Source organism: Ixodes scapularis, unplaced genomic scaffold (genome assembly GCF_016920785.2).
Source record: "Ixodes scapularis isolate PalLabHiFi unplaced genomic scaffold, ASM1692078v2 PGA_scaffold6__148_contigs__length_123643588, whole genome shotgun sequence".
In the NCBI taxonomy this organism is placed as follows: domain Eukaryota; kingdom Metazoa; phylum Arthropoda; class Arachnida; order Ixodida; family Ixodidae; genus Ixodes; species Ixodes scapularis.
The window spans coordinates 117,199,691-117,227,542 of NW_024609881.1; the positions used below are offsets into that span (position 1 = coordinate 117,199,691).

The window sequence follows — 27,852 nt, forward strand, 5'->3', positions numbered from 1 at the left end:
TCAGCTCTATCTCGTCATCGCTCCAAAATGACAAGTGGAATTCGCAACTGTAGTCGGTGACAGGTCAAGAACGAAGTGGGAGCTCCTCCCACCCTGTTCCACTTCAGCGGAGCGAACGGGGGAGAGGAGGTCGCCCCCTCTCCAGCGTTCGCAAATGACAAATATTAGTTTATTAGGCCACTAACTGTCAATTTACGCTCGTTCCTTTACGTCCGCCGCAGCCGATAATGTTATCCCTGGGAATACCAAAAGTACAATTTCTTTCAGCAAAAAAAAAAACAAAACAAAACAAAACAGAATAATAAAACGCCCGGTATATCACAGCTTTGACAACGCTTCACGTGTGTGAGGTTCGATGACCGACAGAGAACCACCGCTGGCCGTGCTCCCGAAGCGGGGAAGTGCAATTTATGGAGACCGATCATATTATCAGAAAGGCGCAGACTAGGGAGCCTTCATGTGCGCGAAGCGCACATGGAGGCACTCTAATGCAGTCAATCCAGGAAAAGTATTCTTGCAACTATGAGGTTCCAGTTGTACTTACACATGCATTATCGTCAAATTTGACGGAGTTCCTTCCAACACTAAAGAGTTGTCAAGAGTGAAGATTATAAAGGAGAATATCAGCAGGAATCTATTGTCTGTTTACTGAAAACAAAACAAGTATCAGAAAAACGCATTTGGGCGGCCGGGGAGGCCAGAAGCACGGACTGCGCGCACCCAGCGTGGAACCAGCGAATGAGAGGGCACTCCTAGCAATCTGTTTTCAGAGCCACGGTATGCCGGCTGCCGGCCAAATGTCCACTTTAATTCTATTATGGCTTTCGAAACCTAAATACACGCTCGAGAATTTTCAACAATATCACGCGAGCGCCGACCGGCCTGTAGATCAGCGCATCGTCACGGCGCGAAGTAGCGATATCAATGACAGTACGCGCGTGCGCAGAAGAAACGCGCCGAAGTCGGCGTCGGCTGCTAAGCTGTTTCCCCAATCACGACCCACCCCTGGCGCGACGCCCACCGCTTGCTCCACCCCATAAGCAGGGGACCTAGTAATCAAAGCGACACACACGGTACGCAAACACGAACAGCAGCCAGTAGGAAGGACACCGACACGAGCTTAGTCAGCGAACGAAAAGACAGACACAAACTTCACTCTAGGCAAACAGAGCAGGGGTAGTTACAAGGATGAGATGCGTGCGCAGACGGAGGTAAGCAGTGCACAATAATTACGCGAAAACTCGCAGCAACCGAAGAACTACGCAGCAAACACGTACGTGCACACGCACCAGAAGCACGTGCGTCACGCTGCGTATCTACGCAGAACTGGCGATTTTGGCATTTCGGTAATTTGAAACTTCGATATCGATTCCGTGAACAATTTATTCAGCAAACTGAACCGGTGGAGCCTCGCATAAAAAAAAAAATCGTTTAACAATATGAAAGCGACTGAAATTCTTCCTAAAAGCTATATTAACAGAAAGTACCGTGTTATAAAGGACCTCACGAGTTTCGACCAAGTTTTCCAGCACGTTATTTTGCAAGAAACGGAAGAAGCCAAGTGTACAACCAGTTTCCGAAGCTGGCAACCACAGCTGGAATCAGCGCCATCCTCGGCAGTTTCCTGAACCTCGCGTAGTCACATTTCAGCCACCGCCACATAGAGGGCGCAACCAGACATCCAATTTGTGTTTTCTGTGAGTTTTATGATTACTTTTAATAAATAGGCTCGATTAGTGAAAATGTGGGCTAATAATCAGGACCTGGAACAGTAATCTCCATTTAATACTAAAAATATCGGCCTAAATGTCTGCCAAAAGGGGTCAAAATACTCGTTTTTGACTATCAACAAATACGTGATTTCACCTATATTCAAACTTTTTTTATGGAAAATCAAAAGTGAAATTTAGAAAAAAGGCCTCGCTTTGCAAAGCAGAATATGTTTTTCTTTGCGGGCCTACAATTTTATTCATGTGTGCCAATCCCTAAGCGCTGTACCACTGTACTACCAAATGAAGTTTGCCAAAATTAACGGTTTTTGTCACTTTTCACGTGAGCATTCCGAAAAAAGTTTAAGCCATATTACAATGAAATTTACCGTAACTCTTTCGACCATAATTACAAACTGATATAAAAAGTTTCAAATAAAATGACCGAGTAGGCGCCCAAAACTTCGCGACTGAAGTGCTTCCGCAAAGTCAATTTTTCTAAAGTAAATATCTGTCAAAATAAAATAAAAAACGAAAAAAGGGCCTCCGTTGACAATGAACGCACTCTTCTTCTATAACATTCTAAAATTAGAAAGAAATTGCTCCAATAGTGCACCCTGTACCACTGTACTACGAAACCATGTTTTGCCGAAAAGGTCAATGTTCGCGGGTGCCCTCTGAATTAGCTTTTTGCACTAGGAAAACAAATCCTACATCAGATAAAAGATAATGTTGTACACTACAAGATGATATATAACACATAATTTTAGCAAGCTTGAACACGCCACGATCGCATTTCGAAAACGTGCTGAAAGCGTCATATGTCATGGCCGCCGTGGGACCGCAGCCTTAAATGTTTTTAGAATCAGGGAACACACTGGCATTGTGGCGCCATCTATGCGGTGACCCTGGAACTGCATTTCACAAGAGCGAAGGTTTTGCGGGATTTCCGAGGTCAAATGTTCGTAATACCCATAGAAAGGCTCGTTTATAACATTGACAAAAGTTTTTCGAGCCAAGAAAGAAAGGATAATGCGCGAGAAATAAAAAAAATATGCCGGACCGCCGAGTTTACACTGCTTCCCAATAGATGGCGCCTGTGTGTTCTCCGGTTTAAGAAGTTTTAAGGAACCCAGGTTTAAGAGGTCGCAAGAATGTGAACGGGCCTTAAAGGCCCGTTCACACTCTTGCGACCGAGTACGACTGAGAGAGACGAGATCTCTTACAACTTCTTAAATGTTTCTAGAATGAGGGAACACACTGACATTATGGCGCCATCTATGCGGTGACCCTAGAACTGCATTTCACAAAAGCGAAGGTTTTGCGGGATTTCCGAGGTCAAATGTGCGTAATATCCATAGAAAGGCTCGTTTATAACATTGACAAAAGTTTTTCAAGCCAAAAAAGAAAGGATATTGCGCGAGAAATAAAAAAAAATATGCCGGACCGCCGAGTTTACACTGCTTCCCAATAGATGGCTCCAGTGTGTTCTCTGGTTTAAGAAGTTTTAAGGAACCCAGGTTTAAGAGGTCGCAAGAGTGTGAACGGGCCTTTAGAGTCAACACTTTGACAAAGCACGTGATTCTCTCGATGTCATCCTGCTTGCCCTCGGCTCTGCCGAAGACTGCTCGGCGTTTTTGATTTCCTCAGCATTAGTCTTGAGCGTGCTCCCCCGAGATGGCACAGCAGAAGTTGGGCTAGTTGCTACTTATGCATGGTGGCAAAAAAAACAAAAAAACACAGGGACAAAGAAAGAAGCACACAGGTAACTTTACTGAAGGAAACATATAAAAAGAAAACAAAGATGGACTTTCATTGACTATTTGGAAAGCCTGCGTCACTGTTGAGTGAGCGTAGCTTGACCGATAAAAGTCTGTTCCTTATCGGATAGGGCAACAGATCACTGACACACAGATTCGTGCCATGGGGGCCCCTTATCATGAATGCCTCGTGTATCTCGCGTTCCGATTTTGTTTTGAATTTTCCCACTATCTTGGTACTTTCGAACTCGGCCTGGCACTCGCACCTATCACAATGTACAGCTAAGTGGCCAGACGGGGATTGTCTGATGGCGGCGAAGTGTTCTCTGATTCTATCATTAATGCACCTCCGCGTCTGGCCAACATAAACCCTACCGCAAGGCAGGGGGAACTCGTAGGTAACCCCTAAGGCACATTGCTGAAACTTGGTGGCATGACGCTTGCCGCACACCCGGCACTCCTGCATTGTTTATTCATTGGCAAAGCTTAGAAAGTTTGTTTGGGGCGGAAAAACCTACAGGAATGCGAAACTTATTCGCCTCCTTTTTGAGGTTGTGAGGGACCTTATGTACACTACATACGGCAGGACAACAGGTCTAACTTCAGGCCTTGCCCTCTCAGCCTCCTCTCCCCCTACAAGCCCCTTTAGCTTCTTTACTAACCCTTCAGCAACATCACATAACACCCGGGAAGGAAACCCCACATCCTGCAATCTGTCTATCTGCAAGTGAAAACTCATCTTGTGAAGGCAAGATTTTTTCAAGGTGGCAACTACGGGCAATTCCCCTCTTTACGAGCTTCGAATGTGCCGAGTCATAAGGGAGCAGCTTTTTCTTTGATCGGGGCTCATACGCCCAACACACAGGGTCGCCATCAAAGAAAAGACCCAAGTCCGAAAATTGCAGGCGCCCGGCGCTCGCGGTTTCAGGCGTAAAAATTAAGCCTTGATGTCTGGAGAGGACTGCCTCCCGCTGCCAGAAGGATTCATTTTCAGTGATGATCGCCCTAAACGAGCACCCAGTCTTGTGAGTTTTTGCCGTGAAGAACACTGATACATTAAGCTTCTTTGAAGCTCACACTTTTGTAACCAAGCTGGTCAACTCCAACCTTTGGCAAGGGGACCCTGAATTCAGGAACACCACTCTTAGGCAGCGAACCTGGCTGGACAGGCCTGAAATGTCTTTCAATGACTTGCCGGGAGTTCTCCAAGTACAAATCGTCTCGCACAACAACAAATCCACCCTCCTTATAAGCAGTTAGAAGCTTAAAGGGGCACTCAAGTGCTTTTTGGAGAAGCTTGTTTTTGGAAGCATATTGTTTGTTGGGCTTCAGTCAATAAAAATGACCAGTTCTAAATGGCAAGGCGCCCTAGTAAACTCACAGCAATAGAAACACACAGGCACTATATCCTCTTGCGGGGTCCATCCCGTGTCTCCACCACCTCCATAGAATTCGACCATAGAAATAGCGAACTGCGAAAAGATTGCTAGGGTTATTATTATTGCTCTTTTTAGGCACATGCACATTATATTTTGACAACAACGTCAAATCTTTGGCTGTAGGTGACGTAATACAGCTATTATTGTTCGAAAAAGAGCGAACTACGTTTTCTCCTCGCCTTGTTACGCGGGAGTGATGTGCCCACGCACATCACTCCCGGGTGTGCTACAGGCCAGCTGTAGCACACCCGGATCGAGGCACAGCCCCTCGAAATCCGGGTGGCTTGTCACGCAGCTCTGCCGGCCCTGCTGCTTGCGAACGGCGGCCGGGTAGTCACGGCAGCAGACACACTCTGCGACGGTTTCCATCGGCGCGCAGCAACTGCATTGGCACCTTAAAACAGAAAACCAGCATCAGCTATACATGAGAGGTATAATAAACAGCTCATCACCTATCACCTATCTTTATTTGCTCAGGAGAGCCGCGGCTCTCCTGAGCAAATAAAGATGATTATGATTATGATTATGATTATCAGTTGGTGTTCCCAAGCCGCTGGGTTGCGTCGTCGGTTTCGTCGTCTTCCTCCGGTGTCGACATTGAGCATCGCGAACTGTCGTCCGAGTCCGTCGCGTTCGGGGCATCGGCGTCGCGCGTAGGAGTGGCGTCGTAGGAGATTGAGCTGATATCTGCCGTCCGCCGAAGAATTTCCACCTCCAACGGTGTTAGATTTGGCAGGTCCATCTCCGCACGACGCAAGAACCGAAGTAAACAAAATGAGTCCCAACGAGAATCCATCAAATACGCGCACATTCGGAAGATCACTCCGACGGTTCGAAGGATCAATCCGCCGGGAAGCCGTCACTCGTGATTGGATGGCGCACGCCCTTCCCTGCTGCCTTCCCGTCCGACAGCGCCCCTGACGGCGTGCGCCTAGGCGCAGAACAGCGATCTTTGATTGGATTTTTAATAGGGAAATCGGCCGCCCTTGAATGTAATTTTGGGATTTCTAGGATGCTTAGAGCCCGCAGATTGAGTTATGACAATAAATAGACGATCTCAGAATCCACTTGAGTGCCCCTTTAAGGTTATTCTCTATAACATGAGAAACAACGCCCTTCGTAGTTCATACTAAAAAAAACCTGCTCCATAGCCAAGTTACGCACACAAACATCAACACCTTCAGAAATGCATCCGTCTTTGTCCTGTGGGTCAACCTTTTCTACCAAAGTAAAGGCCAACCTTTTCATAGGTTTTTGTCGTGGCGCAATTCGCTAAACTTGGGTCTATTGTTCAGAATATCGGTGATGATAATCTCTCCCTCCTTTAGCAAACCGTTGCCGTAATTTTGTAACCTTTTGAAGACACTTATAACGAAGTAATTACAAGAGTAATCTGACTACTTTTGGAAGTACTAAAATTACTTGTTACCGTGACTGTTTTTCTATCCCCTTCCTATTTAATAGCGCCCTTCGTGCAAGTTTCCTCCCGAGGAATCTTGGATCCAAGTCTCCTATACGAGGATTGTTTACCAATATTGATTGATAAAGAATATAAGTAGTTTTAGATTTCAGTACTTCTAATCCGATAATGTACAATACGAAAAACTCGTTTTCAAACCGGCAGAAGTATCTGTCGTTTCGACAATCTGAAGTAATCGTAAAAGTATAACGGTTACTTTTTCAAGCAACAGCCAATTACTTTTCTTCTCGAGTAATCGAGTAATCTAATTGAATACTTGTTAACCGAGACTAATTGTAATTGTAATAAATTTCTTTTTAGAGTAACGTGTACAATTCGAGTCAAGCTATCTATAGACTTATGCTATATTCTACCGCTATAATTCTAACTCAACGGATGACATATCTGTATACGACGCCGTGTTATATATAGTGCTGTTTTATCCGAATCTATGCGCACCTTGGTTACTTGTATACGCCGCACGATCTATTTGCACGTACAGTACGGCCGCCGGGCGCTTCCGCGCCATTAGTCCTTAATTCGGTCCCGCCGAGAGTGTACGCGGCAGTCTTTGCCGAGCGCGTGGTCGTGGCGTGCAACGGGGAACCCGACCCTGAGGGGGCGGCAGTCCCCGGAGCATTGTGCTGTCTAGCGCAGTCCCTCGACATACTTTAGAGCGGAATGTCGGAACCAGTCGCATTTTCGCCTTGTTTACGAGCGTCGTGTTCTAAATTGTTTCTTTTTTTTTTTTTACTCCGGGAACAGTGGTTGCGAGGAATTCGCTGCCGTGTCACTAGAGCTCGAAAACATTTGCAACGTAGTGTAGTATATACGCAACGACGGTAGCCTTACGGCTGGACTCGCGCCGCGAATCATGCTGCGAAAAATCGACGAATTTGAAAGCGTGGCATCAGCACACTGGTTGTTGCGCGTAAAAAGAGCGTGCCGCCGGCCAAAGTGCGTCACATATTCCCTCCACAAAGCTTAACGTTTATTGTGTTTGTTTTTTTTTTTTCGGATTACACGCGTACTTTTTGTTTCAGAATAGACTATTGACGGCATGCGCGACCAAAAGCGTCAGTCGATATATGATCGGCCTTCCATAAAGCACAATTCCATGGGGAAGGACTAGGGAGAAAAAGCTGCTTCACATGGCTCTCCCCCGCACTCTCCTACAGCTACGCAGTAGCGGGAAACGAACGAATATAAATAAATAAACATTCCGCGTACACGGGCAATTATATATGACGCGATACTTCCCAAAAAGCAACAAACGACACTGACAGTTGTTTACATTGAGCAAGGAGGACTTGTCCTTTATCCTTCCACGATAGGCAGTATAGATGAATTCGGCCTTTCATCGACGGGAATAAGAGTATGAAGTGTACCACTGGTACCACTTCCCTCTGGGATGTGGTACCAGTGGTACTTCTGGCTGTGGCGTCATGGGTGAACCAGAAGATGGCGCCACCGAAAGGTCTCGAACTTCCTTCGAGTTTTAGAAATCGGAATGATAAATTATGTTCCACATCAATAAGATATACGTAATCACGGTGTTAGATTCAAACTTTCGCCCGCAGAGCTGTCGCTCGATCTTGCCATGTGTATACTTGGAGTAGATATTGTCACGAATAAAAACATAAACTCGATTAGTAAAAATTAAAATGATCGTTTAATCTGACGAGCGTTAAACGTTCGTTTTAAAAATGAACGTTTAATGCTCGCTCGCTCGCTCGGCGACGCGCTCGGCAAAAAGACGTATGCCGCAATTGTTCGTAAATTAGTTCCGCCGAGACGAGGCTCTTAAAGATCACATATGTTTCCATGTCTTCTTACTGGTGTGGAGCGGTGCTCACGTGATGAAATGCGTCTACAAATGTACTACAAAAAAAAAATTTTTTTTAGGTAGCCAGTTATTAACGGGGCTGGTAATCGACTCTTTTCAAAGTCTGCGCCATCGGCTGTCCGCCATTGCTCGGTCTCCCATACTCTGAGCTCGTATTGGACACGAGTGCTGACGTCAGCGTTCGGCGAGAACTCGGATCCAATCACGCGCTTCGTGTCCAAGCAATGGCGATGGCCAATGTTGCTCGACGGACTTTTGAAAAAGGCTCTATTTATAGGCTCAACACGGCCAACGTTTCGCATCACCGAACCTTATTTTCTCTAAAGGCAAGAATTACGAACGAATGACCATTAAAATGGCGCGGCGGCGTCGCCCGCAAGCCATGCATAGGAAGTGATTGGTCAAGCGCCCACTTGAGCCAAACTTGTAACTATGCCGTGTGACCGATATCGAGCAGGCCTTAATCCGTCACACGCGCGCCGCACAACCGCGCGGCCAAACCGTGACGAATGGCGGCGCTAGTGGACCGATTCGCCAAGTCCAGTGTCATTCCGTATATATATATATTGGCCGAAATAAGGGAAATAAGAGGCCGCATTATGGAGTAGTGTCCCGTTTCTGCGGTCGGCTGCCTGGAACGGGGTTTCGCGTGTATACGTACAGGACACAGGTTGGCGAAGGGCCGGTATTGCCGGCGGCGGCGAAAATAGCGCGCGCGCACCTCAGTTTATGCCGCGTGCCGCAATATTATCTTCGGTTTAGCGACTTCTTTTCTTGCCGCGGGATCCTGGAATTCGGGGACCTTAAAAATAGACCGAAAAAAAAAGGGGGGGGGGGTGGTTCCATTTAAGCGAAGTTTGGGTGTTGTAAGGATTGGGCAATTTAAATATATATATATATATATATATTCTTCTTTTTTTTTTGGGGGGGGGGGGGGGGGGGGGGGGGGCTTGGGGATAAATACAACGTTGCGTGTGGAAAGTCCTCAGGTTTTCGGAAACTTTCGTTGATGCACGATGATCGTGCTCCGTGCGACCTTTGGAAGTAAATGGCGGCGGAGCATTCGCTCGTGCCACGTGTCTCGCGCTGCGCGTACTCGCCCCGTCTGTCGGAAACATTCGATGTTAATGATTCGAATAAAACGACGACGAATGCGTGTCAAAAAGTAGCATTTGTTCCAGTTGTGTGAGAGTTTTCATTTTAAAACCCGCTGCTGCAGCAGTGTAGCGCGTGCAATTATACAAACCTAAAGCGTGCTCTTTTGACGTTCCAAAACGCACCTCGATGAAATTCAGGCTTCGCGTCAGATATAGTATCGACAACATGCATTGTTCTGTGAACACGAGAGTGATAGGAGGTATTCACTGGACACCATATTGGAGGGCGATGTTTAGAGCGCATGCTCAGGACGAGCTCACATTAATAGCCTACTAAGACCAGCAACCTTGATGGTGCTAAATGCACGTTGCAAAAGAACTGTGGAAGCTCGCCGTCAACACACGCTCAGCAGCAGCGCACACGGATATGGCTGCCAGTGAATACTCCCTATACGTGCCACGAGCAAGTGTTGCGCCGCCATTTGCTTCCAAGAGCAGCAAGCACGCGCCTCGTGCATTGACGCATTTCGTCGCCACTTGGCAAACAAATACGAACACATCAAGAGGTCTTTAGGACGCAGGTGAGGAACCAGCCAGGGCGTACCTGGTATTGCGCATAAAAGACGTGCGTTATTCGAATTAAGGGTTCTACAGATCCCATCGAAAATTACGCCCCCTTACAGTCGATCTGAAAGTACTGCACAGTGCCGTGCGCAAAAAAAGAACCAACGAGCTGGCGAGTCTACAACTGATATAATGCACACTTGCAAGAGACTGTATACAATTGATAGACATGCCATTTTTTATGGTGTCGTTTCCGCACGCCACTATGCAGTATTTAAAAAAGACCATAAGAGGGCTTAGCCTAATTTTTGAAAAGGTACATTCTCGTTTTCCGCTGTTCCAGCCGTACAAAAATTCATAGGCAAATGAGAGAGAGAGATAGTAAAAATAGGGTTGTGGATAGACTTAAAGCCATAAAAGGATACTTCAACGAGATTTGAAATATACCCGTCGTGATTATAATGAAATTAATTGCATTATAATCATAACCTTAAAATGCAAGCCTTTAACCCTTGTGGCAGCTGATAAAAGCTGCGGTTCAGTACAGCTATGAGATATAAGAAGTGTTCGATTTTAGCTTTTCAATAACGTTTTAGAGTTTTATCTCGCGTACTCAGGTGCATTAAGAAAAACGGTAATTGCAAAAAGGTAATTTCGTTAAGGGACGCACCAATCAAGTAACAAACTTGCTGACTAGCAACGCAAATGTATAAAGGTGCGAGCTCGGTGGTAGTCTATTACAAGCTTGTCAAGACTACGTTCACGCGCACGCTGTATATGCTTGCACGCATGGATCGCCAGTGAGTGAGCCCATGGCTCTTGGCGAGACAGGCATCGTCACTACCTGCCAATGTTCCTAGACGAACATTACAGAAGATGCTTTAGCGACATTTACCAAGTGCCATTTGCTAATCGTTTAATTCGTTTTAAAATTCTTTTTCGTGTCTTTTTCAACGAGAGATTTGCATGTCCTATGTGATACTGCTCTCTGGAACACTTTTAGACCAAGAAATAAGCGCCGAAATTGCTTTCTAGTATTCCTTTAAAATTATGTTTAGACGCTGCAAAGCATAGATAAAGAAAGGAACAAGGAAACACACTGGCTAGCTTTTATTTCAGTTTTACGATGACTAACATTATAGGCAAATTAGTGTAAAAACAAAAGGCTCACTTTATTTGTGACAACTGCCTCAAAAGTTTTTTTTTTCTTTTTTTGCCCAAAACGATTGGTTTAGCTATCACTTACATTGATTACCGCCCACCTTAATGGATGTTGTTCTCATTCTAAAGTCCTTATTTTATTAGGCTTTCACTCGTATAAATCTCCTTGCTATTTGCCATCCTGTTGTAGAACACCCGCCACCGCATCCTTCCCCCATTAAGATCCCAATAGGGGCTTTAAAATAAATAGGTATCAGACCTTTCTGAAAACTCCACCAAGCACCATATCCCCACATTGGCCGCCATTTCTTGGGCACGAAGCTCCCCAGAATGTGCCCAACAATGGCTGACTCGGGTGATCTGCGCACAGGTGGCGCTTTCGTTTGAAAATGGTCTATTGGATAAGTGAATGAATGCATAAATGCGTGACAACATTAGATTACGATTTAATTAAATAAAAATAAATTAATCAAAAGCACGGATGAGTCATGCTGACGGGAGGCCAGGTTTCGGTTTCATTCCCGATGCAAATTTCCGTCGTCTGCTTTCCTCCCACCCACCCGCGATGGCGTCTCGCCCGAAGGACATGGACGCGGTTGATCGCCGAGAAGGCAAGGCGCGTCCGCCTGCCCGCCACAGGGCCGACGCGGCGTAGGAAGACATGATTCACGGAAGTGGATACGGGGGTCACGTACGCCGATAATTCACTCCCACCGTGCACTTTGGGACGACGCGCGCCGCCGCGCCATCATCGTGACGTCCCTATCCGTCCCGGTCAATTAGGCCTAGCGAAGGAGTGCGCCGCAGCTACCGAATCCTTTCGCGCCATCTCTCGTTTTCGTTTTCCGTGAAGACCGCTGGTTGATTTAGGTGTGGGGTAGTGGGCCACCTGCTGGGGAAAAAGGCGTTCGAGGTTAAACTCGTTTGTGTTTTCTTATTTTAGGACTCAATGGGACACGATTGTACAAGAGACGACGATCTTTTGACGCGTTGTGGAAAAGACTAACTCTGAGTTTGCCATCTCTTTGTTATTATTATCAGAATTATTATGAGGCTTTAAATATATTGTTGAAATCTGCTATTATTTAATAATGGTTTACTTTTTTTACGAGCGGTACAGCGCTCGTTTTCAATGAGCGCTGCGCATTCCACCTTGGATGGCGCAGTAAGGAATAGTACAAAAAAAAAAAAATAATAATAATAAGAAAGGTGTAGTTTTAACACTTTTTAAAAGATATTATGCTTCAAGGTCAACAGAACCGATTCATCGATTAATTCACCGATTAAAGCGTAGCGATTAAGGGGGTAAAAATGTTTAATCTAAATTATGCCCTGACTGGTCGAAAAGAGGACGTAGCTTTTACCGTACTCAGCATGCGTGGAAAGCTGGTCAAGTGGAACGATTCCCATGGCGCTGAATATTCAGAGATGCATATTATACCTTGTTTCTGTACATAACATACAAACTTTTTTTTTTATTTATTTTGTGAATATAGGTTTTAAGGTCGGCAAGCGTTCTAGGAATATTTTTCTTCCAGCACGTGTACCCATCCACGCGCGCGAAATCGACGGAAGTTTTGCGCGAAAAATATCCATAAACATGATTTTGTTAGGTTGTTGATTCCTTCGTGCACAGAGGACAGCTATGTTGGGATAAATGCTGGTTGCGTTATCGCTAATGTGGTACGCAGTGTTTCTTTGGGGTAACAATTGAAATAATCTTTTATTTGAAACTTTGATGAAGCGTTTTCACAGATTAGCAATAGTATAGCAATAGCAATGAAGTAGTAATTTGTCAGTAGTAATTTTGCAGTAGTAATTTTGGCTTAGGAGAACCACGGCATCGCAGAATGCCATGTAACCCATACTCTCTGCATTGTGCACAAAAACTACATCCCCCCCCCTCCTCTCTTCTCCCTTTGTCTCTGATAAAACAAATAAAACACATTCCTAAAAAAAAACAAAAAACAACAACAAAAAAATTTGTTTCAGAATGGCGGATCAACGGACACCGCCTAAGTGCACGTCTAAAGGCACGTACAATTAGTGTAGCGCAAGTATTGTATATAATTGTTGATTGCGCAATTATTAGCGGTGAGATGTTTTAATGGCGTCCTCCTACGGTTCCCCCTTGTGACGTTATTACCTTGCAAACAACATGTTCGATGGTGTTTGTAAATAGCACGGTGGAAGCTTGAAATCATTGCGCTCTCAAAGGAACACTGCCATACACCGTCAAAATTAAAGTTCTTTCGTTCCCCTTATTTCCGTCGATGATAAATCCTTTTCTGACGTCATAGTCGGCGTTCGGCCAATTGTGGAAGGCCGACCACAGTGACGCTTTCGGTCGCGCACGTCGCCAATAGTATATAATTCATTTTGTGATACAAATTTAACGAGTCCAAATTTGGGGAATGTGCTTTGAACGGGAGTTGTACTTTCCGAAGTACAACTCCCGTTCCTGGTACTTCGGAAAGTACCAAAAAATATACTTGTACCCCAAGTAAAGTACAAGTTTTTTAAACCTACTGAAGTTACATTCTACGTTAAGTACATTACACTTTACGTTGCACGTCAAGTATATTGCACTTTAAATTGTACTTAAAGTACTTTAAGTACATCGGACAATGTACATATTTTCCAACGCTGCATTTAACACGATCGTATTTGTTCTTCTCGGCAAAAACAAGTGTGAATGACCACCAGCATGATGACGCCATGTGGAAGCCGTGTATACTTTCAGGTGTCATCATGACATAACAGAAGACCTCGAAATGATATGATACTCGTATCCACACTTCAAGAACCGTAGTGAAAAAAGTCCAGCTCCGCGCGGAACACTACTAATTTGCCCGTTCCTGCGTTGGACTAAAGGAACCATCAAACGATTTTTCTCCTTTCGCTAAATGCTACTTAGCATCACTCGCTAAATTTAATAACTTAATAAACTTGCCTTAGTTTTCCTTTCTAAACAATGGCAGTCGCCCCAAAAATTCGAGAAATATGAACATCGTTCATCCCCTCAACTCGGAGCCCGAAAAGGCGGCCAGGTGGCCTGGTCCCTATTCGCGTTGAGACGCTCGCTAGGGGCGCTTGTGCACTCTCAAGAAAAAAAGGGTGTAAAAGGGTGTATTGTTACACCCTTTGTCCCATATAATACACCCCAAAACTTCATTTCGACGTACAGAGCCCTATAGTCGAACAGACGGCCCCAAATTTTTCGAGGGACTTCATAACAGTGCGATATAACTTTTTAAATAGCTAAAGTCCTTATCAAAGACCACAGAAAGAAAACATCGAGTTTTTACAGTAGGGCCAAGAAAACCTCGATTATTTTTTTTGTCAGTAAAACGTACACTAGCTATTTTAATAAGTTGTACTACGTGGCTGTCAAGCCCCTCGTAAATTTGGGGGCCGTCTGTTCGTCTGCAGGGCGCTGTACGTCGGATTGAATCATTGAAGTTTGGGGGTGTATTATACGGGACAAAGGGTGTAACGATACACCCTTTTACACCCTTTTTTCTTGAGTGTGTTTTCCTCACTATGGGGGTAGTGCACGTGCTACCAAACGCGATTATTTTTAATTTTCATAGCGCATAGAAGCTGACCATCGCACGTGCTTGCCCCAGCAAAGGAAGTGGAAGTATCCTCATTCTGGGCTGTGAAAAAATTCCCCCAGGCGGCGATACCCGAACTTCTCGCCGCGCTGGAGTCGGCAAAGTAGAAAACACGTGCTGAGCTTCAGGCATTGTTATAGAGTTCGTCTATTCTCATCACCGCAGTGGTTGCACACGAGCCACTACCCGAGTGTCCGCCGAGGCATTGATAGTTACGAGCCGAAGTCCAGTTCTCACGCAGTTCTCGTGTTCAATCCATGAGCCGCGCTCGACTGTCGTCAGGCGGGTGGTTTCGATCCAACGTTATTAGATTAGCTCGGTTACGGAAATGCTCACAGACGCTGCTTGCACGAGCAGTACCCCCCCCCCCTCCCCCCCCCCCCCTCATCGCCTCCCGTCGCCCGACACGCCGGACGGCTGCTACGGTAACTGCAGTGTATTCTATGGAATACATATGTTTCGAAACACAGCGTATAGGTGGCGTTGAAGGTCTGCTCTATAGAATACGCAGTTATGAAACGAAAATCTAGATGGCGCTTTGAACAACGGGAGGCGGACTGAAGTGACTGAGGGGGGGGGGGGGGGGGGGTATTCCCTCTGCAGGAGTTCCACAACTGAGGTAATCTAGTAATGTTGTTTCGATCCCACAATCACGACATCGAGCTTTGCGAAGGCAAGACAAAAAAAAATATATATATATATATATAGTTTCTTTTTATTCTCGCAATTTCACCGCGACAAAGAAGCTTCTGTCTGAATCAGTTGCGGTCTGTGCGAGCATATACTTGGGCCAGACTAGGACCAGTTCGCCACCACGAAATCATAAACATTCCAACCTGATATTGTTTCATGACTGCTTCAAGATACGTGAAGATGCATCTTAGAATAGCTTTGTGTTATTTCATCAAGACGTACGCTTTCACAGGTTTTTTCGCTAATTTTGACAACTCCGTTCAACCCAATGGGGTAATCCTAAAACGCAATATTTACGTTTTATTAAGTAAATATACACCGAAGTTAATGTAAAAAAAAAATAGCAAAAATCCTTGGTTTACGAACTATCTTACAAAATTGTTAAATAGGAAAAAAAATAAAACACGTCTCTTTAGGAAGGCAAAGCTCAAGCATTCACCTGAGTCATGGAATCATCATCTCGAATTTGCCAAGGTATATAAAAGCAAGGTGAAGAAATCTAAAACAAGTTATTTTGAGCGCGATCTTTTGAATGCATTAAAAGGTAATCCCAAATTTTTAATGAGAGATTAGTCGTCCGTCCTAAGTGTGTGTTTTATTCCTTCAGCGTCAGTAGTAGTGTTTAGGCCCATTATTTTTCCTAATATACGAGAACACCCCCTACCATGCTCTTTTGCTTTATCTGTATGCCTGTTCGCGAATGACTATTATAAATTGTGACAATTTGTCTCTGCTACAATCTGATCTTGATAACGTTTCCCGCTCGGGAAAAAACATGGCAAATGAATATTAGCGTTTCAAAAACAAACGTAATAACGTTTAACCATAAAACTCATCTCCTCAATACACTGAACTCAACCAGCATAAAACAGGTGCAAAATGTTTTTGAGAATGTGACCACTTGTGCTCCCGTGCCTCTCGGCGTTTCTTACATTTTTTTTTTTTAACCGCCTACATAATGGCGTTGTCCAAACAATGATAATAATAACTACTTCGTGCATCGCATGAATAATGCGCAAAACGTCATTTTTTTTTTTTTTTTTAATTCCAATGATTACAAATTTACAGCCTAGCACGGGCATGGTCGTCGCTTCGGAAAGCGAGGAAAGCACGCGCCATACGCACGAACGCTGGAAATTGCCCCGGGCTGGGGTGATGCTGTGTTCGGCACTGCACCTGCGCGGACGTCTGCGCTTATACCCTTGTTACACGGGCACACTTAACTGCGGTTACGCTAAGCCACAGTTAGCGCACAATACTTGCCGACAACATTCTGCGGCGATGCAGTCAGAGCTATGGACGAACGTGCGCTTGCGCATCTTGAGCACCCATGAAAGCACTGCACGCGCTCTCTTCACTTCTTTTGAAATAGCTGTCCGAGGGTATAGTGCGGCATCTGTGCTGCCACGTAACCGCAGTTAAAGCTGAGTTAACCGCGGTTAAGTGTGCCCGTGTAACAGGGGTATTAGAGTATCGGCACTCTGTTCCCCGACATTGTTGTGGGCGCCGCCATTTTGGTGCTTGTGCTGAGCAGACGCAACTGCCGATCTTCATGAATACAAAGTGCGACTTCCTCAGCATTAGATTCGGTGTTTAGGAAGCTAATGTAATATTGCTTTGCTCTGTCGCGAACTGTCTTAAACATTTCTGGAAGGCGGAATAGCGTTTCCTGTGATTTCAGATAAAGCTTCAGACAACTGGCAACCATGATTTTAAGCCACAATATGGCCAAGTGTCGTTACTCTGAAGCGCAGCTTATTTAGTGGCACTGGTCTGACCATAAAAAAACGCTGACGTTTTGCATCCCTATCGGAAACGAGCGTTTTGAAGCATAGAGATCATACATACTTTTTGCAGTCTTTCTGATCACGTGATCAGCACGCAGGAATCCTCGTGTACGCCTTTTGCTTTTGCGCTGTCCAACTTAATTTTCTTTTTATTCCATTTTTTTTTTGTTATTTCTCGGGACGCGCTTTGATAATTATCGCATTGTAGTCTTCATTGTATCACCGTTGGTATAGGACGCCTCTGTTGATTTCTCTGTCGCTGCATCGATAATCCGATCAAAGAAAGAGAAGGAAGACCTTAATTTATATTTACCACGGAACGTTTCTCACGCGATTCATTTGGCCTGCCGTTTCTTTGCAGGGATCGTAAGTTTGCTTTCTTGAAGCATTGCTCGGGGTTGGGCTTGATCCGATAAGATGTTCATGCAACGCGCGGAGGTTATGTTATCACTTGAGTGGCACCGCCTTGCAAAGCGTCGAAACAGCAAGAAAAGGGAGGGGGAGGCACAGCCTCGCCCCCCCCCCCCCCCCCTTTTTCCGACATTTAAAAACAAACAATAAAAACACTACAGAGGAGGAAACAAAAAAATCTCGTTCGCAGCCCCATCTCCGGTATTGTTCCATTCCGCTACCGCCTTCTAAAAGCGAGGTCTGGAGATGTACTACGTACAGAGCCGCCACTTTACCAGACAGTACTGGGCTTGTTGCATCTGCGAAGTCAAAAGTGCGTCGTCACGACGCTGGTCGTCCTGGTAACGGCGTTGCCGGTAACGCGTTAGTTTTTCCGGTAACGTAGTAACGTATTCGTTCCATCTTCGAAACAGTGACGAGTAACGTACAAACGTTACTTCTCTCGACGAGTAACGTAGTTACGTTACTCTTTACATCTTTTTCCCAAGACCCGAAAAAAAGTACACTTTTTTGTTCGTGTTTCTCAAGTCCAGACGCAGCCGACACTGTAGAGCTGATGGGACAAGTCACAAATGAGACAGCGTCGAAAAGGGCACCATGATGGTGTTCGTCGTGCTGCAGGCTTTGGCCGCGCATATGTGGCCAAAGCCTGCAGCCCAGTGACTCGACAGTTTTAGCCCCGGGTGACAGGCGCTGGACAGGTGTACGAAGTCCGCCGAAAAAGCCCTTTCTCGGAACGCGAGTTTCTCCCTTCCTCGAGCCGCCGCTAAACCGTTTTCTCACCTCCGGTATACACTCTCCGGAACGAAGGCGCCATGGCCTTGCCTTCAGAGCCCCAGATCTTGTAGCGGGTTGTGGAGAACGTTGCGGGACAGCGCCAAGGATCTACGAAAACTCCCTAACGTGCCACCAACGACTTGTGGACGCAGACACGACGACTTGGTTCCCTTGGCACCCCCCGTGAGCGGAGCCAAGAATCGAGCCCCCTTGGCGGCGGCAGCAGGAGCAGCAGCTAGCGTTTGCAGCGACGCCGGTGGCCAAGAAGGAAGGAGCCCAGCCCGGCGCCATGCTGAGTGCAGAGCACCACGAGGCACCCGTGCCCTCGCCGGGCCTCAACATGGAGCACGGCTTCATCCGCAAGATCGAGGCCAACCAGATCCACCGGCACTATCAGGTACCATTGCCACATGCTTTGCATACGCCAGCGCCGAGGCGTTTCGGTGGCGCCCTCTTTCCGTTCGTGACGTCGCGACCAGGATTGGCCTCGCCGTGACGTCACGCAATCCCGGCGAAGGAGGGCTTTGTAGGATAAGCTTGTCCTGCACTCTTTTAGCCTGCAACATACTTGCTGCGTTCGATTTACTTGCACCTCCTGCTCCACTTGGTGTACGCCGCCGTATTCGATTTACGAGTGCAGAATATCTCAAAACAGAACCGGACGTACATTGCCCTGCACTGTTCTGCACCGGTGCAGACTGGGACAGCAGGGACGGCGCCAAGGGGAGGCAAGGGGTGGCGGGCGCCTCCCCTAAACTTTAACCTGCCACCCCAATATAAACGAGCATTGGATAAACAAGAGTAGCAGTTTAGATCCCCTACATACCGGACGCTTCAATTTTTTTTTTCGCCACGAGAAGCAGATACAGCTGGCGATGGAGGCATGTCCTTTGGTAGCATCTGCAAACAAGAAGGTATCTTGCAATGCCTCTAGACAAATCAAGGCCGGGTGACATGATAAGTTCGGGTAGTCTCCGAGAAGAGCTTAGAGCAAGAGGGAGCCCACGGAGTGCCGACTGTCTTCTCCTTTCAGTTGGCAAGGAAAATAATCGGTCAGCTGGTTACGGAAGCTTTCACATGACGGCACGTGCTCCCCGCGCTTCATTACATAGCTGTGATAGCTAACAGTGATCGTCTTGGTCTATGCAGCTTGGACATCTTATTCTTCAAAAAACCTCTAACGCCGCTCTCATCGGGCTTTTTATTGTCTTCGTCTGTTGCCAAACCACCCGACTATCGGAGCCCGCCGTCGCCGGTTGTTCTTCACTCCGGGGTTTCGTAGTAGCGGTTCGAGGGTTGTGATGCGCGTGTGTAGTTAAAACGACAGATGCGGTTCCCTCCACGAGAGACATGGATACGGATCCTTCCACGAGTGGTATGGATGTGGTTCTTTACACGTGTGATACGGAGGACCGTATCCAAGGACGTCTACGTACTCTGACAGGCAAGGTACAGAAAAGTGGCGAAAAAAAAAAATGCAGGAAGTTGCATTGGTGGATTCTTAAGGAATGCGTTCCCCCTTTGGAAAACGCTAACAATGACCCTGTAATTAGGCAAATAAAAAGAAAAAAGTAAAAAGGCAGCCAAAAATAGAGGAAGCAAAAGAGAAACTCAAAACAGAAAAGTGAAGGGGTCAGTGTTAGCATTTCCCAATGGGGTGCGTTTCCAAGGGTCTGCTAACATGATTCCCCAACAATCCATCAATGGATCTTCCTGTGTATTTTTTATTTGCCTTATAGCGGTAGATGTATTAGGAATACGCCTGCGATACGTCTGTCTGCGGTTCCCATGTTTTCAGATCAAAGAGGACGCGATAAAGCGGAACGAGACGGCTAAACTGGCCCGGAGGGTTGGGATGCCCAACAAGTCCACCAAGCCCACTATTGAGATTTACAGACCGCCAGGTGGGATATATCTCTTTCACGTACGGTCATTATAGTGTCTGAAAGTGACTTAATATATATACCATGCGGAGCGCAAGTTCGTCTGCTTCTTGCACAAGGATTGCGGTGATGTCAGAACGCCGAGCTCTTATTGGCTCATCGAACAAAATAGTGGGTAGACTTAAAGGCATCTAACATTGAGGTCTACCCACTATCCCTCCAATCAAAACCAATCAGAACTCGGCGTTGTTCTGACGTCACCGCAACCCCTGTGCAAAAAGCAGACGACTTGCTCTTCGCATAGACACTGTTTGAAAACAAGTCTGCGTTGGCGTGCACAGCAAGTGTGGACACTGCGTGCGCGCAGAAACTAGTCCACGTGAAGCGAACCGTCTGTGCATGCGCGATATCGACAGCAGCGCCACCGCATTGGTGTGACGTCGTAACCGTGCGCGTCCATGTCTGTGCTGTAGTTGCATGGCTCAACTGTATACTAACTAACGTTCCTGGATTGCTTCTATAGGAGTGTTAAGTAAACGATCTTTAAATTTCACGAAATGTTTTTCGTTCTTGTTGAGAAACTAGTAGATGGCAACCATTGAGAAAGTATGGGATTATGTGCCACAATCGGGGGGCGGGTGCAGGTGGCGGGGGGGGGGGGGATGGAGGGAAGAAGGGGGGGGGGGGGGGGGGGTCAGCGTGCTAGATGTTTGAGAAAACAGCCGTAACAAAATACTGTATGAGGGGAAAGGGGGAGAAAAGGTCCCAGTAAAATGGACGATTGCGGGGGGGGGGGCTACGTGCCTGCCCCCCCCCCCCCCCCCCTATAAATCCGCCACTGGCCACCATAGACAGCCTTTTAGCATGCGTAAACCGAGAGTTCTTTGCGTTAGAACATATTTCTCCTATTTGAGGTGCTCCTCACACGACCTGGTGGGATTTAAGCCACTTTCTCTCAGGACAACTTTAATACCCTTTTATTTAACAGTAGCATTACTTTCTCATTAAAAAAACGCACCCTCTTTATGAATAGCTTAATTGTACTCCTCAGGATCGAATTATAACTCTCCACCGCGGGTGTAACAACGATGTTTTCTCCCTTTTTAAACAAATCATTCGGTGCAGAGTAACTCTCTCGGGAGGGGCAAAGTTATTCTCTTTGAAAGGGAGTAACATTGTTGTGGGCGCCGCCATTTTGGGGCTTGTGCAGAGCAGACGCAACTGCCGATCGTCACGATTCAAAGGTGTGACTTACTCAGCATTAGATTCGGTGTTAGGAAGCTCATGTAATATTGCTTTGCTCTGTCGCGAAATGTTTAAACATTTGGGGAGGACGGAAAAGCGTTTCCTGTGATTTCAGATAAAGCTTCAGATAGCTGGCCACCATGATTTTAAACCACAATATGGCCAAGTGTCGTTACTCTGAAGCGTAGCTTATTTAGTGGCGCTATAGAGTAACCTGTCTAACATTAATGATCTGACAAATTGTTCTGGAGCATGACACAACTCTCCAATCTGGGTTTGAGAGCGGTGTTTCCCCCCCTTTCGAATCATGTCATTTGGTGTCAATTTACCCTCCAGAGGGGGTAAAGTGAAACCCTCTTTGAAAGGGAGTAACCTGTCTGATATTACACATATTTTTGAGCTTTTCGTTCTCTGCATAATTGTCTGGAGCATGATTCAATTCTCCACTGAGGGTCTAACAACGGTGTTTTGTTCCTTCTGAATCACGTCCTTCGGTGTCGAATTACTCTTCCGGGAGAGGAAAAGCTATACCCTTCTTTGAAAGGGAGTGACCTGACTGACATTGCACGTTTTAATCGTTAGGCTCTGCATAAATCCCTAGAGCATCACACAACTCTCCTCTGTGGGTGTAACAGATAATTTTTTTTAATTACGTAATTACCCCCTGAATGAGGTAAAATTATACATTACTCTTCTTTGAAAGGTTAATGTATAAATTTAGACAGTACACTTCTTTTAAGTATCTTTTAATAATATGAATAGTTCCCTTGAGTATGGCTCAACTCTTTCCTGTGGGTGTAACACTAACGTTTCCTCCCTATTGAATTACGTTATTCGGTGTAAAACATGGTCTTCCGGGAGGGGTTAAGTTATGCCCTTCTTTGAAAGGGAGTAACCTGTCTGACGTGACACGTTGTCAAGTTACCGTCTATTAGTGATCTGCGTAGTTGCCTGGACAATGAATGGAAAATTGATTAGAGGTTCTCTTCTTTCATCTTTTCTCTTCTTGGTGCCCTCGGTGGTGCTCCTCTCGGCGTCTCTGCCCCTTTCCTGTTTATCCTTCCGTGGCGACCAGGTGTGAGGGTGTCTGGTGAGCTGCTCCCTCTCGCTCTTTTTTTATTTTTGACAACTAACTCGTCGGCTAACTGCATTAACTGATATAACTACTTGTGAGGGGTATTAAACATATAGTAGACAGAGTATCGTCAAGAGACATTCACTTGGCAGCCACGTTGTATGCACGGTCGTGAATAAGAATAACGGGGTATTATATTATCGGTAAAACGAGTATCCAATCGTTCCCCGCCGTCGTACCCCCACATAGCTAAAATTTCTGAGAGTTTCAAGACTCTTGGGGCCACTGCCGACCCGTATACAGAGGAATGACACAAAAACGAACATGGCAGGTATGCTTTTTGCGCGAATGTATACTGCATTCTACACTGCGTTTTTTCTTACGATGGGCCGCAGCATAGGTCACGAGCCATCCCAGCCAATAGATCGCTTTGAACGTATTACGTGACAATGCACGGGGCGGGTCTCTCCGTCCCTCCCGAAGGTCACTCGATCACGGGATTGTATTGGCTTACATGGCTCGTAGCATCTTCCCAGGCCCGTCGTTCAGTTAAACGTAGCATAGTATTACGGTCACCCAAAACAAAGCCCACTGCCAGTGTCACCATGGTACTTACCTTTGGTAATATGTCGAGATCGGTTATAGCGAAGTCGGTTATAACGAAATAGCGCGGCTACAGCGAAGCTATCACGATTTCCCATTCTCTTTTGCACCTCGTTATAACCGAAGTCGGTTATAACGAAATAGCGGATATATCGAAGTGATTTCCGATTCCCGTTGACTTCGTTATAACCGGTCTCGACATATAGTGTCGTGTTCCAGTATACATACAAACTAACAAATTATCCGAAATTGACGGCATGTCCCGAGCGATGTATTTTTGACTCGACTGATCTTCAATTTGAAATGGCCTCGTTCGTAACAAGTAGCTCAGCCATACAATCCGATCAACCTATCGAGGCGAACGTGTCACCGCATGATGAAGTTATGTGACGTCCGGAACTGGTTGCTCCCCTCGACCAGATGTGCCCCAGCACGCGGAAGTGGAGCATGTTCAGCACCACCATTACCACCAGCAAGGCGGTCCTCTGCTCAACGGCGCAAACGGTATTGGCGTACCCCAGCCCAACGTCAACAGGGCGGTGCACTTCCAGGTGAGGCTGTGTGCAATACCACCTAAAATATAAGGCCTGCGTGTGACGTCATCGTTAGTGGACCCCCACCCGCGCCCCAAACGGCAAACACGCTCAAGCTTGACAAGCGACTCCGAGCGAAAGCGTCTTCGGAAAGGGGGATTTCATTTAGCAAACTGCACTCGCCTCTTCGCGAAATCTTCAGCATGTTGCGTAGTGGTCAGATCATTATTGGCAAGATCGGAAAACATTGGACACTAATCCCGATTCGCACCGGAACTTCTCTCCACTTCCTCTAGCTGCCGTGCTCCGAGCGTGGATGAGCCCGGTTTTCGCCAAAGTTCCAGAAAAAAATAATTCAAATTTCTCGATCAAATCGAGGAATTTTCCCCTATCAGCAAAATTTACAACAGCAATCTCATAACGATAATAATCCCCGGAGAAGAGGAACAAGGGGGAGAAAGGACAACACACAAATCTGCAAACACAGCTAGGTGACTGGTACGCGATTGAAAAAATCTGCCTGGTCCTGGTACCGAACCGGGGACCTCCCGATTTTTAGTGAAGCGCTCTACCTCTACCAACCGAGCTAACCAGGAGTTAGATGTCAGTAGAGCACACGGGTTCTAACAGCTGACCATGCACTCTAACACCAACGACCTGCATTTTAAGGTTTTATGACCATGGACCAGTCGGATTTTTTTCAGTCGCGCACCAGTCACCTAGCTGTTTGGAGATTTGCATTTGTCTTTTATCCTCTTTTTACCCCTTCTCCGGTGATTATTATCGTTATTCTTGTCCAGCTCGCTCGCACCTTTGCAATAATTGCATTAACAGCAATCTGATCGTTTCATTACCCTCTTGTTGCAGCTTACATGATATATCGACCTGGTATATGGCCATATCTGGTCGTCAGAAAACCGTGCCTGATTCTGCTATCACGAGCTGTATCTTTGAATGCCTGGCCCCCTTACTAAAATAACGGCCATGATTGGCAGGACCTGCTTGCTGTGCGGAACGCCAGTTCGTCTGCTTCTTTTTCAGGGGTTGTGGTGACGTCAGAACGCCAAGCTCTGATTGGCTAATTGAAGGATTGTGGGTAGACCTCAAGGCAGCTTGTTTTGAGGTCTACCCGCTATCCTTCAATCTTCTTTCTGACGTCACCAGAACTTCCGAGCAAGAAGTAGACGAACTGGCGCTCCTCCGCATTATACTCCCTTCGTGCAAGAAGTGGGATGTTAAAAAGACTCGCGCCCTCCAGGTTCCCCCCGTGGTCACGTCGAGCAACGGGTTGAACAAGGAGGCGCCGGTGATGGGCAAGAGCTCCCTGCGGCGCTCCAAGAGCTTCAGCCACGACGAGCCGGCCCCTTCGGCCCTTGAGCGCACTAGCTTTCCCGCCGAGTACCAGGCCCTGCTCAAGAGGGCGCTCCACGGTACGGACCGACCTATTAGGAGCATTCACTGGGCGCCATATTTGTGGGTGCTGTCCAGAGCGCATGCTCAGAACTAGCCCACATTAACAGGCTGCTAAGACCGGCAATCTTGAGGGTGCGGAATTTGCACGTTACAAAAGAACTGTGGAAGCTCGCCATCAGCACGCGCTCAGCAGTCGCGCACACAGCTATGGCCGCCAATGAATACTTCCTATAGAATGTATTTTAGAGTGCTTCCAACTGCTCGATCAGGGTTATAGGCCGTAGATTTTTCGGTGTTTATTTGTAACGGAAGTTGGCGAATGTTTTTCGGTGTTTATTCTTTTTTTTTTTTTTTTATATCTGTGTATTTCGGGGAAGGGATACCTGAGACAGAAATAAAGTAGCGCGCTTGAACCGCCAGATGGTATTAACGGGCGAGGCATAAGTGTCAGATCGGGAGGTTCTACAGGCTACCCATCGGCGATTATCGGTGAAACGATATCATGCCAAACTAAGGGTCCAAGTCTAAGAGGGAAGACTATTGAGAAAAACAGTCCTCTAGCTAGAAGAAAACATTGCAGAAATCTGTTTATTTTTTAGCTTGTTTTGAATTTTTACCACGGACGGATGTTTGTCGGTGTCTTTCGGAAAGTCGACGGCCTAGCTACTAGCGGGTCACATTTTCGCTACAGGATGCGAGAGGGCGGGCGCACAGACCTGCATGTGCTCGCTGTCACTCGCATCTCTCCATGGAATGAATAGGTTGCATAGGGAATAGGTTGGTCCCTTAACCTCATCATCCCGGTTATATACCGAGTGTTTCAGCGAGGACTTTCGGAACTTCCCTATCGATAGGATGGATGGTCGAGATAAAACAAACTTTTTTCGGGAACAAGCTGCCAGCCATGGCGGATGTCAGGGATTGCAAACACACTAATTAGCAAAATAATGATCTGAAATTTCCCAATAAACTCCTTAATTTGTGAAAATAAACATATGTTTTCAATTAGAAACTTTCTGAACACCATAAGAAACCTCTAAATCAATCCACAAAAAAAAATCTTTATTTGGACGCGTTTTTTGGGTTTCGCTTTTTAGTATTATTTTTTTTTTTTTTTTTGCAAGAAGCAGACGGACTTGCGCTCCGTATAAAATCGTGTCCAAGCTGAGCTTTTTTTCTTTTTTTTTTTTCTGAACGCTGTAAAATGTTGTACGTGCCTTACATCTTTCTAAAATTAGATGATTTAGTGGTTTTCGATGGTGCTCGTAACGTTTCTAATAGAAACTCTATGTTTATTTTCACCAATGAACAAGTTAATGAGTGAATTTTAGTTAATCAAAATGCCAATTAATATGCTTTGTTGTCGCTTTGTAATTCTTGATATCTGCCACGGCTGACATTTTGTTTCCGGAAGGGGTTTCTTTTTTTCTGGACCACCCTATTTTTAGCGATTTATTTTTAAAGTTCGTTGAAACACCCGGCGTATTGCCTCTCTTCTTTGTACCAGCTCAAAGGACAGGACCCCTGGATTCAGTGTTGCTAGAATAACGAATGACTTGAGCAAAGAACAGTGCGAGAAGAACTCGTGGGAACCTGTCATTGCAGACCCGAATGCGCTGAGTTCGCATCAGCTGATGGAGCTGGTCCGGGCCATTTGCAGCAAGGCAACTGAGGGAATCCAGGACGCGGAACCGGCCGCACAGCTCTGCCTCACCATAATCGAAGTGAGTGGCCACTCCGATTCGGAAAATTAATAATTTTGGGGGGGTTTTACGTGCCAAACCTACGACGGGCATCTGGCACGCCCCAGCGGAGGACTGAGGGTTAATTTCGACCACCTGGGGATCTTTTGACGTGCTACCGAAAGCTCGGTTACACGGCACCTTCTCCGCAATAAGCCTCCGTCCTATTGCGGGCACCTCGGTCGGGATTCGAACCCGCCACCTGGGAATCCGTAGGCCGGCGCTCTCGCCTCGGAGCCACCGAGGATGTCCTCCACTGTGCAGCACCGAAGCAGCCGCTCATTTGCTGTTTCCCGACTGACAAAGTGGACAACTGCAATGCACAATGTATCTACAGCATGAAAACTAACGCTTTAAGGCACTTTAGAGTTTAGACGGCCCGCCAAAATCGGTTTCTCAGCGTATCGCACTGCAATTTACTATAGAAGTGCAAGCAGGTGGTGAAAGTTTAAAGTGGAAACATTAAACAATAAACTTACCTCGTTAAAAAAAAAAAAAAAAATCTTTTTGTCAGTTTACGCCGTCACTTAGCAGACGATGTCCGCGTACGCTGCGTCGAGGGAGCGCCGGCCGATTCGGGTTATGATAGCAGACGATCCCGCAAAAGAACCCGAATCGGCCTCTACCAAGCGTACGCCATCTGTCGGCACTCACTACGCGTGCATATATTGAACAGAACAGGTAGAACATGTGGCAGCGTAAATTACCCAAAACAAGATCTTTTTTTTTTTTTTTTTTAGGTATTGTAAAACACCGTAAGGGTGCCCTCCCCCGAGAAATCGCTCATCCCTTTTTTTTTTTTTTTTTTTTTTTTTTTGTTTTTCCTGGTTAATTATCTGTAACATATAAATCCCGAAACATCGCACACCAGCCGATTCCAGGCGGAATCGGGAATCGCATCAGCCGCGCGATATGTCACGCACGTACCGGTATACGTGCGTGACAAGAGAGTTCGCAGATGGTTCCCGCGTTTTTGTCCGCAATCTGCGGGCGCAATATCGGTTCCCGTGACATGCGAGTTCGTAGCGAGTCCCGCAT

At 46.3% G+C, this 27,852-nt stretch overlaps 1 protein-coding gene across 2 annotated transcripts in view; it reads left to right on the forward strand.

Moving 5' to 3' along the window:
* The window catches only part of LOC8033429 (MIF4G domain-containing protein A), a 78,423-nt gene that overhangs the window by 41,577 nt on the left and 8,994 nt on the right, over nt 1-27,852 (forward strand). Inside the window, exons 2-7 of one of the 2 annotated variants that reach the window (XM_029969728.4) lie at nt 18,473-18,717; nt 20,119-20,224; nt 22,524-22,538; nt 23,547-23,677; nt 24,918-25,089; nt 26,678-26,796. In XM_029969728.4, the coding sequence (XP_029825588.1) occupies nt 18,610-18,717; nt 20,119-20,224; nt 22,524-22,538; nt 23,547-23,677; nt 24,918-25,089; nt 26,678-26,796 (651 nt within the window). In that variant the 5' untranslated portion in view covers nt 18,473-18,609. The remainder of the gene's footprint in view (nt 1-18,472; nt 18,718-20,118; nt 20,225-22,523; nt 22,539-23,546; nt 23,678-24,917; nt 25,090-26,677; nt 26,797-27,852) is intronic. The other variant, XM_029969729.4, reaches the window with a different exon arrangement.